Here is a 14,516-nt window from a genome sequence, read left to right on the forward strand (position 1 = left end):
CTAATGATTTTTGGCCTAAATGAAAAAATGTCCATTTTATTTTCACTCAACAATATATATATATATATATATATATATATATATATATATATATATATATATATATATATACACCTGTGATACTTAAGAATGTGCTCCACAGGCTCACATATACTCATTGCTACTGCTAAATATATAATATAATTGTATATTTCCCTGCACATCAGTGCAACTAAAATACAGTATAGTAGTTATACAGTTTATTTATGTTATGCATTGTTATGCACTGTTAATTAGAGAAACCATTCTCATGATCAGGGCACAAACTCGCCTACACAGAGAACGTTGATTTATGACTATTCCGAAATCCATAAAGAGACATGAACACACCCCTCTTGCTGCTGCATATACGAGTTACTCCACCAGCAGAGCATGGCATGACACCAGTATACGCCGTCTGTCTGCCATATTGAGGTCAGATTAGGAAAGGGTATTGTCATGGAGCTCTCTGACAGTACCCACACCCATCGAGCATCTCTGCCACTTTCTTTCTTTGACATATCGTTCATTAGAATAAGGCAAGAATCTTTCCCATTTGAGTCAATTGTTTCAACTATATTAATCATCCTTTATGGATTGTTGATGCACAAAGCTGTCCATCACAGAGGTTAATCTAGCTCACCGGGGGTCAGTCTGTGACATGCCTCATAAATCAATATCAAGAGGCTACACGGGGTGGTCTTAAATCAAAGAATACTTTAGGCTTTGGTTAAGAGGGCGGCTGCTTCAGATAAACCTTGATAAACAAGCAAAGGAAAATCAATCGGTATCGTTTATCTCAAGCTTTGGACAATTACGTTAATCTGTTCAGTCACCATCGCTCTGTATGTTTCGGTTTTGAGATCTTAGTTTGATGCTAAACCTTCTAGACTGACTGACATCGCTAGCTCATTTTTACACCAGTTACAACAGCACCAAGATAAACCAGCCTGGATATTATACTATACCTAAACTAGTGTTTTGGCGATCAGATGCGGAAAATAACAGCACCTCTATTGAAATGTTCAGCACTGAGGTGTGAAATGTTGTGTCAACTCTAACACCATAGAAACAGCCATTCCAGGTGTGATGATGCTTGCAAACCTTTATATTCAAATGGCAAAGCTTCACTGACTGTTTCAGCTTGTGTAATCCATCAAGCATGTAGGCTGGGAGTGAGATGTAATATAATTAAACTTGATTTGAGGAAGTGCATTTGTCGATGGTGATATTGTTCAGATTGATTACGTATTAGTGCTGTCAAATGATTAATCACGATTAATCACATCCAAAATCAACGTTTTTGTTTGCATAATATATGTGTTTGTATACGTGTATATTTTTATGTATATATAAATACATGCACATGTATGCATATATTTATGGAAATGTGTACATTTTAAATATATTTATATATAATATAAATTATTTTATATTTACTGTATGTGTGTGCATTTGTATAGAATTATAATTATGCACAGTACACATACATATATTGTTTAAACAAAAACTTTTTGAATGTGATTAAACACATAATCGTTTGACAGTACTGTTATATAGATTTTATAAGATGGAAACCAAATGAATGAAAATGTAATATTCACCAGTATATCTGCTGTAGTGTTGTAAAAACATGAACAATGAGTATAAATCAAGCAATTTCATAGAGATTCTTTAGATTAATCAGGGCATCCAACTCATCATTACAGTATTTCCTGTCACGTTTTAGCAATCTCAATTCACACATTATACAAGCTAATCCACTCTGCTAGAATGTGGGCTGATACCAAGTCTTCTGCTCCAGTGGTCTAGAAACACTGAGTCTGTCTGCTGTCTGGAGCCAGATCCCTCAGCACTCGCCATTAGCATGCAGTGAACCACAATGACCTGGACTGACCCAGATCACCTGTGCAATTAACATGCTCGCTTATCTGGATTCAACAGAGCTTTGTATTTCCTGGACAAACAAAACCATCAGCCCAAAGGTTAACATGTCATTTGCATTCTTTAAATATAAGATTTGCAAATTTAAGTTTAAATCATTTAGCTTTTTTTAATCCATAAGGAAAAAATAAATCAGAAATTAGATATGTCTCCTAGACAGGAATGATATTAAAATTGATTTAAAGAGAATTTTCTTTGATTAGACCCCAGTAAGCTCACGTCTCCTGTAGTTTCAGAAGAAATCTCCACAAAATCACAAACTTTGCACAGATATTATGAAATTCTGAGATTTCAGACACTATGCATTTCAGGGGAAACCAGTCAGAGTACATCTATCCATTAATTAAATCCAAAATTAAAATTTTTGTATATGTACTGTGTTTATTTAGCATATATTTAGAAATTTTTACAAGCATACAAATGTATATGTTTATATTATTATATTTAATATTATATATAAATATATTCAATATATAAACATATATACATGCATGTGTTTGGATATATAATAAATATACATAGTACATGCTCACATATTACGTAAACAAAAACTTTTATTTTAGATGTGATCAGTGTGTTTGACATCACTAAAGCAATCATTCTTCACTAAACAGGTGCTTATTCACTAAACACCTGCAATCTTCAGGCAGATTATGTCAGCACTGAAATAGCACTGCTTTTTACTGCGCTATTGTAATCCACACAAAGCAGCCTGTAATCTTTTATTTTACTAATATACACATTTCCTATTCATCAGGACAGTAATTTAACCAGCAATGACCACTAAATTTCAACCACACACATACACCTTAAGTAAAAATATATATTTACAAAAGTCTTTCTAACATTAAATTCGGTGTGTGTCTACGTGTTCATCGCTGTCCCGCTCCTTAGGCATGCAGTCTGTGTTTCCCAGTAAACCGTGAACACGTGCACTAAAAAAAAACACTGTTCTTTCTTTTGTGGCAAAGAAATGAAGCAGCATTTCCATGCCTGTCATATCTGATCAGTAGCTAAATGGTTTCCCAGGGCCATCCCGCAGATAGTCTTGGCAGAGAACAGTGGCTATGGCTGCCAGGAGGAGCCGTGGGTATCCTGGAGGAGACTGCCCTCATAAACAGGCTTGTCACTTGCATTTGTAAGGATAGTACTAGCAATTCTGTGTTCATGTTGTACTTTTCCAGCAGTAATCTGGCCCCTCTTGGTCAGGACAGAGCCTCAGTCAAGTATTACCATCTCTACCGTATAAATAATGGCGGTGGTGTTTGTTGGCGTGAAAGTGGTAAAACACTCTCCTTTGTAGGACAGCAAGGAATCTAATTGAGATTTAAGCTTAGTGGTCTTTGTCAGAGCTGGATGAATGTCTTTTGAAGACTCCAGTGGAAACTGGAAACTATTGGGCTACTATTTCCTCAAAAGGGTATAGGTGTTTAAAGAGCGTCTTCTCACTTTGACCTTCCTTGTGTTGTAGGTAGTTTAGGTGATGCCTGTATGTATGGCAAAGAGACCCAATTAACCCGTGGATTGAAGAATCATGGGTAACCTCATTAGCAGACCTAGCTGTTTGGGACAAAAGTCCAAACAAGTTAAGTCAGAGAAAGCGTCTTGAAAGAGTGCTACCAGCAACGGAGAGAATGGCCGCTCCCAGAGCCTCCTAGAAGAAACAAAGAAGGAAGATGAGGAAGAGGTTCTTCAACAAACTCCGACACCGGACAAGCAAAGGAGTTCCCCTGCTCCTACTGTCACCACTACCAGCACTCTGGACAATGCCTGGCGAAGCACTCCGTCCCCAGTAAAAACACCACGAAATGGGTCTTTGCCGAGAAGGTGTAATGTTCCAGAGTATAGAAGATCCCCTCTGAGTCAGTATGGATCTGTGGACAGGAGAGCCAGCCTCCAGAGAAGGGATTCTGGAAGTCCCTGGTCCTGGAAGCCTCTGAACACTCGAGAGGTTACTGAGGTCACAGAAGTGACAGAGACAATTGTTACCGAGATTGTAGAGGTGACAGAGTATCCTCCTGCAGGGAAAGGAGGTGACCCTATTGTTACTAGAACTGTTAGAGTCCTTACTGGAGCTGCTGAGGAACTTGCAGAGGTTACTCAATTTCATTTATTTTAATTTAATGTTTTTCTTTATATTTTTTTTACCATCACTACCATTTTCATTTAACTGATTTTGAAGTCAATGAGTCAACAATGATTAACCAATTTATTCTTTTTCCAATTTAAAATTGTTCCGATTCACAGCTGCAGAGTGACGGTCAATCAAGTTCAGACCAGGAATCAAGTCTGGATCAATGGAAGGTACAGTTCACTGATCTTTCCTTAACCTGTAACTTTTTAAGAAAACGTAATAGCATATGTCTGATCTTGTGTCAAGGATGGCAGAAGTGTTTTGGCTCTGAAAGATGAGTTCAGGGATCCGTTGAAATTCCAGCAATATCTGGAAACGCTACTGACGTGGGTCTGCGAGATTGAGGAGCTCACAGCTAATCAAAAACCACCATCCTCAGAGTTTAAAGTGGTGAAAGCACAGCTGCAAGAACAGAAGGTATGTTAAAAACCCAGCTGTTGCTATATAAACAAACAAATAATATATTAATACATTATTATTCACATTAAGTATTGATAAAAGGCTATTTTAAACCCTTGTTATGTCATTTCTTACCCCATCTTTAAACTGAGAAGCATACTGTATAAGTTCATTCATTTAAGTTTTGAATGCCTTTGTGTATGATATGGGAATAGGTGGGGGAAAAGAAATTCACCTTTTTGAGATCTTTGTTAGCTTAGTGAGTAAGGTAAAACACACCTGAATGTCCACAATGATCTTCTGACACATGATACAAGTGTTTGGCTTAAGTACCACAAAGAGAGAACAAGGTGCATTATAAATCTTTTAGATTCTCATATGGAGAACCTCTATGACACCTCTATTTCTATTTCCTCATACAAAGCATCTTTGAAGGCGCAAAAGGGTGTTCTATCAAGCCAGTTCCCAACATGTCCTCTAACTGTATTGGTCGTTTTGTTGCTTTCCTGAAATCGACCCATAGAGGAGTCTACTAAAGTTGTGGTCCTATCAACAACAGCACATTTTCCTGCGTCAGGACTCACATAGGACATACTTATGTATCCTAGCTCATAGCTCCTCTGGAAGCTTCTTTACTCAAAGGAATTGAGATGTCCTTCAAGATACAGGTTCATGGACGAAAAAGCAAGGAAAATAAATAATAAGAAGCATCCCAAGATTGAGAACTACTTTCTTGCTGGTCCTTGCCCTTGGAGAAAGCATAATAAACATAATAGTTTTATTTGTTGTCATGCAGCTCTTACAGCGCCTCCTAGCGGACAGGAGACCCAGTATGGAGACCATGATGCAGGAGGGTCCAAACCTGGCAGAGGGGCTTCAGGGAAATGACAGTGAAAAGACCAAAGTGCAGCTTGCTCAGCTCAAGCTCAAGTGGGAGCTCTACTTCAGGGTGCCAGCAGCAGGTCAGTCTAGTTAACACTTTGGTTCACAATTTGGTCCCAGGAAGACTCACTTAAATGGGGCTGTTTGGCAGAAATAAAAAAGCTAGCAGCAATCTTTTTTTACCTGATGCTTTTAATCTGACATTAGTAAAGGAACGTTTTGTTTTGACAATTCACAGACACATGATTCTGGAGGACATTTTGCCAAGAGCTCAGCTATTCCAGGAGAAGACAGACAGACTACAGCAATGGCTTATATCTGTGGATCAGGACTTAGCTGAGCTCCGTTCTGCAGAGAGAGGGATGCTCCATCTGCAAGAAGCCACAGGACAGGCAAAGGTCACCAAAACATTAGAAAAGGTTTTGTTTATCCATTAATAAATTTGTATACTACAAGATTTTAGTGCGGAATGAACTTGCCTTTCTCGATCAACTTTTAGGCAATCATGGAAGAGATAAAAGCTAAGAGTATCGACCTGGGAAACTCAACAATGTGCTCATGAGCTCATGGAAAATATTTCAGGTGGTGTTTCATCCTATTTTGAGCTATTTAAAACTTTAAGCCCACAAGGACAAGTTTCAAGCATGTTTCAATCTTTCTCATGCTTATCTAAAGAGGAGAAACCCAGCTGGTGCAGGAGCGAGTAGACAGTCTGCGTATCCGGTACTCTGTGATGAGTCTGGGTAGTGCTGATGTCTTGCAGAGACTGGAACAGGCTTTGGAGGCATCTAGTCGATGTACCTCCAGTCAAGAAGACCTCCACCTGTGGCTTGGTAGAATAGAGAGAGAGCTGCTGGCTCCTGCTGCCCAGAATCAGGCTGTGGATGCAGTCTTGTGTTCTTCTGAGAGGCAGAAGGTAAGAGAAAGGTGGAGATATTGGATTGCTTGAAATGTACTGTATGTCACTTTGGACAAATACAGCTGCTAAATGCCTGCTTACCTATCAGCCTATTTGCATTTGATCAGCTGGAACAGGCCGTTGAGAAGGAGTTGTCTTGGTTTAGAGATACCTCCCTGGCACTGGAAGAACTCAGAGCCATTAATCTGGAACCAGACATCATTGCATCCCAGCTCAATGAGCAAAAAGTGAGATGCTGCACATTCACAATGATGTTCTTCATTGCATATACTAGAAATTCTGTAAAATTCTTCAGAATAATCTTTGTAATGTCTCTTTTTTTGTAGATACTTGCTGTAGAGATTCTGCAGCACAAATTTCTTTATTGAGAAAATGGTGAAGATTTTGGAACTTCTGCAGATGTACACTGAGGATGGGAAGACACTGACACTTGAGGTAAGCTAATATTCATTCTTTATACCTTTTTATATATATTGACATAAGAACTAAGATAATATCACTTTCTTTCCCTCCCCCAAAGTCTTCCCTAGACACTTTACAAGAGCAGTGCCAGGTCACTACTGCCACTAATTCCCAAGTCTTACTTCAACTGGAGCATGCTCAGTCGCTCTTGTCTCAGTTCTCAGAGGGCTTTGCTGAGGTGTTACCATGGTTACAGGAAACCAAAGCCCTTATTGGCCAGTTTACCTGAACAACATCAGCTATGAGGCTTTCCGAGAACAACAGGACCTCTTACAGGTACTTATAAACTTGCTTCTTCAGAGCTAGATATTAACAACAGATGCTATTTTTACTCCCATTTCATATAGTACAAGTTCAAACAAATTGAATCTTAAAAGTCATCACACTGTTCAATACATTAACTTTGTATTGTGATCATTGGTCTTAATTCATTGTTTTAGATAAACTAATACATATATCAATGTTTGACCATGTTGCTCCATAACTTCCAAATAGAGCATCAGAGAGTCCATAGCAGAGCATAAGCCTCTGATAGCACGGCTGATCATGTTGGCCCAGCGTCTATCCGACCTGAATGCAGTTCAGGAGAGGAGTTCTGCCAGAAAGCCAGGGACACTGAAGAGCAACACCTTGCCATCAGAGATAGGGTTCGAAGAAGCTGCTGGAGTACTGGAGGAGTCTCTGCCCGCTATACACAGGTAACACACGATTCGTATTTGCACATGCGCCTGGCCTAATTTAACTTCTGGTCTGTATTTATCGGTGTGGTTAATGCTGCCAGCAACAAATGCAGCTAATGATGAGCAATACAAGTTGGTCTCTCAGATTATTGTGCTGTAGGATGTGTTCATTTCAATACAATTATTTATTTGTGGCGACCTGCCACAATATCAAAAAACTGACCAATTTTTTAAAAGGCTTTGTTAAATAAACATGTGCACATAATGCAGGTTTAAAAAATCAAACCAAAGGCATTTCTATATCATTGTATTTCTGAAGGAAGACTGTCTTTAGAAAATTTAATTTGAATTTTATTTTGCATGTTTGTAAGCTCAGCGTTTGTAAGCTCATAGCTGCTTTGTCTACAGCCCTTACAAGAAACCTCTATTTCTCACATAAAAGCACGTCCTGCTGGCAGAGAATGAATTAGCATTTTTAATAAATCTGTCTGATTTACGTGGCAAACATATTTTGCTTGTTATCAAGTAAAAAATCTACTCTAGAAGGATTTAACTGTTGTTACTGATACTATTGCGATGTCTACCTGAAGTTAAGTTAGGGACACAAAAGCATGCATGCAAAGTAACGTTTGTTTATGCTGTTGTCCAGTTGTAGAATTGTAGTTTGAATACTGTAAAACTGATGTGTTTTAAAGGCCTCTTGGTCTACATGACTGTTGGAGAAGTTGCATGGGAAAGAATGGGATTTTGGCTCATGGAATCCTTTGGCTCTTTTGGCATCCACAGTGATAATAAATTTCAGCTACATGGCCTTCAACATGTTTTTAGATAAAAAGAGAGCAAATACAACAAATAGTCACTTTGTGATATGTTTCTACATAGTCTGCCACCCTTACAAAAGAACAAGAGACCATTTCATGAGGTGAAGAGTTAGGGAGTATTGGGAGGAGAACATCTGCAATAAGGATGAGCTGTGAGTAAGTCAGATGTTCTGCACAGGTCTCAGATTTGTCTTTTTGCAGTAAAGTCCAGTTTTGACTTCTTGAACTGTGCCTCGTCAGCATCCTTTTGCAAGACAGAAGCGTTTTCTCCATAACATACTGGAGAATCCAGCAACAATGGATTCTTATGCTTAAATCTGGTTTGCCATGGTCTGTAGCTATAAATCAGAGAGTCGAAAAAAGTTAGTTTGATGAATTCCCCAACTACAATGTATATGCTGAGACTAGTTTACTGTACACTTGTTTAAAAAGAATGTTTAAAAGATTAACCTGTTATTAAAAGCTTTTTCATAACTTACAGTATATCAGTTTTACATTGCTAAAGTAGTATAGAAAGACAAAATCTCACATTTTAGCTGCATAAATACAAGCTCACTTTTGAAACTCTGTATGTCCATGTCAGCAATGAGAGGATTACACTGATTGGAGAGAGACTGGAGCGTCTGTGTAGTCACCTGCAGGCCTCAATGGCTCTTCAAGGCCTCACCCCACGAATACAGGAGCAGCTACAGGACAACAAGCACACATTGTCTGAGCTCTCAAAAATGGATCTGGACCTTGGCAGTGTGAGGACACAGGCTCAGGAGCTCCTGACCAACACAGGGGCTCTTGGGGACAGTTCCATTTGCACAGGTACCTTAAACAGGAACTGCATACATCTTTGAGCACATACAGCTTTATATCCTAAAACTTTTGATAAACACTTTTGTTTCATAACACTGGTCAGTCTGTCATGATCTTGGTAATTTCAGCTATTAAAGACCGGGTTTGCAGTCTAACAAGCCGCTGGGAGGAGGCTCAAAGGCAAGCTCAGGAGAGGGAGAAGTGGCTTCTCAATCTTCTAGATTTGGCAGTCAGGTTCTGGAATGATGTGAGTGACATGACATCTGGACTTAATGACGCCCAGCAAGCTGTTCTGGACCTCAACTCTAGTCGATCAGATTCAGAGACCATTCGACAGAGCTTGGAGACCATGCAGGTAGGCTACAAAAAAATGATACTGTGGCCAGTGCTTCTCTGCTCTATGCTGATCAGGCTGGCTCTTGCTGGTGTAGTGTTGATCTAGCTGGTAAACCAGAAATGCTGGAGAAGCTGGTTGACCTATGTAATATTGTTATATATATTGTTATGTATATTGTTATGTTATATATATATATATATATTTCATTTTAGCAGCTTTTAGAAGGACCAGCGTCAGAACTGTGCTCATTACTTGGCTTTGTTCTTTCAACGGGGTTATTTAAGGATATTTCCTCATTGCTTTTGAAAGTTTTGAATCAATGCAAAGCCTCATACCATCCAAACTCTCTTATGCTTCCTTCTCAGACATTGAGGGAGGATATTGATTCTCTGCAAGGTGACCTGGACACACTAGGAATTCTGGGAATGGAACTCATGTCAGCTTGTGGTGACACAGACAAGCCAGAGGTCACCAAATGTTTGGATGAGGTTTGTATTTAAAACTAAATTGTGACTAATTCTTGCAGTCATTGTGTAGTCATTTGTTGACATCTCACTATCCAGCTGTTTGTTTTTCTGCAGCTTTATGGCACATGGAACAATCTCAGTAAGATTTGGACAGAGTGCAACAGTAAGTTAGAAGAATGTCTACGAGTGGCGCTCCATTATAAGGACAGTATGCAGGTGAGTTAGCAGCAAGAAACAAGTTTCAATTCCTTTAACTTTCTATTCCTAATCTAGGTTGACCTAAATTTTCCAGAATAGACATGCTCTGAAACTGTTTTCTATAATTTCCAGGAGTTTAGATTTATTTTCATTTATTTGATGTTCTTTTTACTGACCTCATAAATTTTATGCATGCATGAAACAATAGTAAAACCAAGACATTTATAATAGCAGTTTAGAAAAAGCATGTAATGTCACCCTTCCTAATAAAGTTTGTACCTACTGTAGAAACTTCCAAACACAATCACAAAGAATGGTCTATTTGTTACTTTTTCTGTCTTGTCTCATCAAGTGGTGCTGGTAGTCTACAGTTATAGTATTTCAGTTTTCATGCCTCCATGTGTGGTTGTAGCGATGAGTCTCTAACAGACTGGCCAACTTCCTGCCAATTGGCAGGACTTTTGGATGCCCTTCTAGAGAGACCAATGTTCGCTATATAGAATTTGGATTAAAGTCAGCATATTTCAGTGAATCCTCTTCTTGGTTGTGCTGACTTCGCTTGAGACAATAGAAGAAACTGACAATGTGCACTTATGAATATTCATATACTGTAGAGTAGTTCAGGAGAACAAAGCATAAGCAAATCTATAAATACGTATGACCTTCTCTTGAAGGGACTCTTTGAGTGGCTGAAGTCTGCAGAGCTGAAATCCACCAAGGAGTTCTCAGTGGGATCTGACCTGGGATCAGTTAAAGAGCAGCTATGTGACCTGAAGGTAAGACCACGCAAACATACCTTGAGAACCGAAAAATGTATCACAAACAAATCTGTGGTGATGCCATTGCCTCTCTTTTCAGGAATTTAAGCGAGAGCTCTATCAGAAGAAGATCGAGATTGAAAGTCTCAACCATCGCTTTGTGTGCCGTCTTTCCCGGGCACTGGGCGGCCTGGGTCCATTTCTCCACTGTGTGACTTCGGCAGCGATGGGACAATCTGGAGTCAGAGACTGTCAGCAGACAGGTAAAATCTCTGCTAAATTAAAATATAAATAACATTTTATCATAATGGTGCTTCACAGAGAGCACTGTGTTTTCGAGCAGCACCAGCTGGAGTGTACACTGCTGAGCTTGGGTCAGTTCCAGAACACTCTTGATGAGCTGCACGCCTGGCTCGCCCACACGGCTGACCTACTGCAGGCCTCTCAGCCAATCAGCATTGACCTGCAAACCTGTGAGATAGAGCTAGCCAAGCACAAAGTACAAACACACACTACAAGTTGTCCATGGCATGTTTGCGTATGCACATTCTTAGCCATGGCGTGTCCTCACTTCGCAGTGATTTTTGCTAATTTCAAATGAAACACTACTGTACAGCTTACTGAATGCTGCATAGATCTACTGTATCCCAACTCACAAGTTATGCTAGAATTTTATAACCTAACGTTCTATAAAGGTTCTCTCAGAGTTATGAACAGTGTGACACATCTAAAAACTCATGGAATGTTGTTTCATTTCAGAAACATTTTAGTCGGATGTTCTAGCATTTTTTTTTTATATATAAGTAAGAAAAAAGATAATTTTTAAGGAAAGGTTGCAAAGAAATTATTTTAGCTACATTTAAATAAAAAGAATGTTGAACTAAATTAGTTTATTTAAATGTAGCTAAAATAAGTAGATTACAACCACTTAAAAACATTTAATAAATTCAATAACACAAAATTTTCAGTGTACTTGTTGAAAAAAATCTAAAATGTTTGCATGTTTCCTTTTAATGTTCATATAAAAATAAAAGTTTTAAAACATAATTAAATTACTACCTTATCACTAACTGTTATAAACATCATTAAACATATTTTTGCTTTAAAAAATAGTATGGGCAATGTAAAACATGTTCCTGAATGAACCATAGACCTTACCTAGCCCTACACTCTTAAAAAAAGGTGATTCCATGGTGCCATAGAAGAACCTTTTTGTCTAAGTGTTCTGTTTCACAAAAAGTGCTTTATGGCAAAAGAAGGTTCTTCAGATTACGTGATGTTTTATAAACAATTCTCTGGAAGAACACAAACAGATAACTTACATGGTTGGAACATCATTATGTGATTACATCCTCATCCAATCAGAACAAGAGAAATCCTATAAATTATTCAGATTGTCCCACAAAAGCATGCAACCCTTGTTGAAATCTTAAATCTGACATGTCCTTCATGCCTCGCTTGGGATTAGTGAACTATAATGTTGAACTTGAAGTCGTGCTGACTCTAACCGCATCAGTTTTTACACAGACTGTATTGACAGTACTGTATACTGGCTGCTGCTTTTAAAACAAGCGGTCGTTTGTCATGTGTCTTTAGGTTTTGGAATGATGTGATGTCACATGTCCAGGCAGTAGACTCTCTGAACCAGGCCGGCAGAAACCTGATGGAGTCTGGGGCAGGAGACAGCTCACATGTCCTGCAGACTCGTCTGGAACAGCTGAGCGAACACTGGGAATTTGTGCGCTGTGAGACAGGCGCGCAGACAGCTAGAGCTGGAGAATAACCTCAGTCAGGTGACCACAAACACCAGAGAACACGCCAGATTACAGAATTCATGAAAACAGAATGGTTTTAGTTGGTCTCATTATAGACATATAATCCATAACCCTTGTGCTGTGCTGAGTATTATTTGGTGCTCAGTCAAAAATGACTGGCATTTGCTTTTAAATATTTTATTATGCTATATTATCACTCAAACTTAGTTCCAAAATGAAGTAAAACCTGTGACAAAAGGATTCAAATGAATATTTGGCAGAACATAGCATAGTGAGATATTTAAAGGAACACCTAACATTAACCAATTTCTTTGAGAGTGAAGTTGTGCTTGAACTAATTCACTGAGGTCAATGCAATAACATACAGTAGCTGAAAAAATAGAATTCCTCTCCAGGTCAAAAAGTTGCATTGAGTGATTTATTCATGATCTGATTACAGCTGTTCTAGAGTCAAAATGAGTCTCAGTCAAATGGGTCATGAAATGAGAAATCAAATAATTTTTTATATTTACATGTGAGAGGATTCAATGAAATGCAATAGAAATTTGTATATGTGTGTGTGTGTGTGTGTCATAAACCCTTATAACTGGATTGCAGGTTCAGGACGTAACCATGGAGATCCAGGATCTCCTGCAGTGGCTGGAGCACACAGACCTGAGGCTGTCGTCCAGTAAGACGGTGTGGGGAATGCCAGACTCTGCCAATGAAAGACTGAATGCTCATTTGGTAAGGAGAACTCGAATGCTGAGTGCTGAACGTGGAGACTTAACCCTGCAAGCTGTGTTTAGAATACTTGATCCTACACTGAAGTCTCGTTTCTGTATCTTGCAGGAGTTGTGTAATGAGATGGATTCCAAAATGCACGCCTACACAAATGTGCGCAACGCCATCCACAGGATGCTGGAGGGCAGAGAAGTGTCCCGGGGCTCCAGCACAGAGCACAGCTTATGCATACTGGAGCAGAAGTGGAGCGCTGTCTATGCTAAAATGCAAGAAAGAAAGGTGATATTCTGCATAATTATAGCCATCTACAGGCTTTGAGAGTCTTGAGAACTTAGTTTTCTTTAAATGAAAAGAATTTGATATGTTTAATAATAATAAAAAAATATAACACTTTAGTTTAGGGTCTAGTTCTCACAGTCAACTAGTTGCTTATTAGTGTGTATAATACTAGAACACTGATGGCTTATTATTTCTTATAAAGCTCTACCTCACTGACTATAAATAAACAGATAATTATGAGTTAAGGAGAGGCAAAAGTCATAGTTAATAGAATGGAGCCCAAACTAAAGTGTGACCAAATTATAAATTAGGTTAACACTTTACATTATGGTTCCATTAGTTAATATTAATAGATAAATTAACTAACAAAAACTACAATAAGCAATGCATTTGTTTCAGCATTTACCCATCTTTATTAAGATTAGTTCCATTAATTTTAGTTAAAAAATACTACTATTTGTGTCAGTTCATGCCAAAGGAATAAATAATATTAAAAGGTATCACTTTTGACATTAACATTTACTGAATGCTTGGTTAAACTTGATAGTCCAGTTTGCACATTCTACTAACTATAAGTAACTACATCAACTAGTTTATTTCAGTTAAATCTGTCACTATAATGTACCTGTTTTTTAGGCAAAGTTAACAGAGGGACTTGGTCTTGCAAAGGAGTTTAACAGTAATGTCAGGACCTGCTGACCAAAATGGCCAAGTGTGAGGAGACTATAAACACTCTGCCTGCTCCCAGCTTCATCCTGGACACCGTCTGCTCTCAGCTTCAGGAGCACAGGGTATGTGTGTGTGTGTGTGTGTGTGTGTGTGTGTGCGCTGAGGTGGCGTCTGTGTGATTCAGTCCTGTGGTTTCTAGGTGCTGATGGGTGAGGTGCAGTCTTATGGGAGGAGAGGAAGCGAGTGT

General features: G+C 38.7%; 1 protein-coding gene and 1 long non-coding RNA gene across 2 annotated transcripts; both read left to right on the top strand.

Annotated features, from left to right (window-relative positions):
- Positions 1 to 5,433: 5,433 nt before the first annotated feature.
- LOC122360133 lies at positions 5,434 to 5,917 on the top strand. The gene is made up of 3 exons (XR_006252771.1): positions 5,434 to 5,457; positions 5,616 to 5,775; positions 5,877 to 5,917. It is a non-coding gene; the product is annotated as an uncharacterized LOC122360133 (long non-coding RNA).
- Positions 5,918 to 7,304: 1,387 nt separating this feature from the next.
- On the top strand, positions 7,305 to 12,606 carry LOC122360355 (microtubule-actin cross-linking factor 1-like). Its single transcript, XM_043260883.1, has 9 exons — positions 7,305 to 7,456; positions 8,843 to 9,072; positions 9,192 to 9,418; positions 9,766 to 9,888; positions 9,982 to 10,083; positions 10,740 to 10,841; positions 10,924 to 11,064; positions 11,167 to 11,322; positions 12,451 to 12,606. The coding sequence occupies exons 1-9, from the start codon at positions 7,305 to 7,307 to the stop codon at positions 12,604 to 12,606; spliced, it is 1,389 nt and encodes a 462-aa protein (XP_043116818.1).
- Positions 12,607 to 14,516: the final 1,910 nt, after the last annotated feature.

This window comes from Puntigrus tetrazona, chromosome 16 (assembly GCF_018831695.1).
Source record: "Puntigrus tetrazona isolate hp1 chromosome 16, ASM1883169v1, whole genome shotgun sequence".
Classification (NCBI taxonomy): domain Eukaryota; kingdom Metazoa; phylum Chordata; class Actinopteri; order Cypriniformes; family Cyprinidae; genus Puntigrus; species Puntigrus tetrazona.

What these genes read in the sequence shown, in the direction of transcription:
- LOC122360355 (XM_043260883.1), top strand. Translation starts at nt 7,305, where the DNA reads ATGTTGGCCCAGCGTCTATCCGACCTGAATGCAGTTCAGGAGAGGAGT. An exon ending in TCACCAAATGTTTGGATGAG is followed by an intron (nt 9,889 to 9,981) that starts GTTTGTATTTAA and finishes GTTTTTCTGCAG; the next exon opens with CTTTATGGCACATGGAACAA. An exon ending in CAGCGATGGGACAATCTGGA is followed by an intron (nt 11,065 to 11,166) that starts GTCAGAGACTGT and finishes GTTTTCGAGCAG; the next exon opens with CACCAGCTGGAGTGTACACT.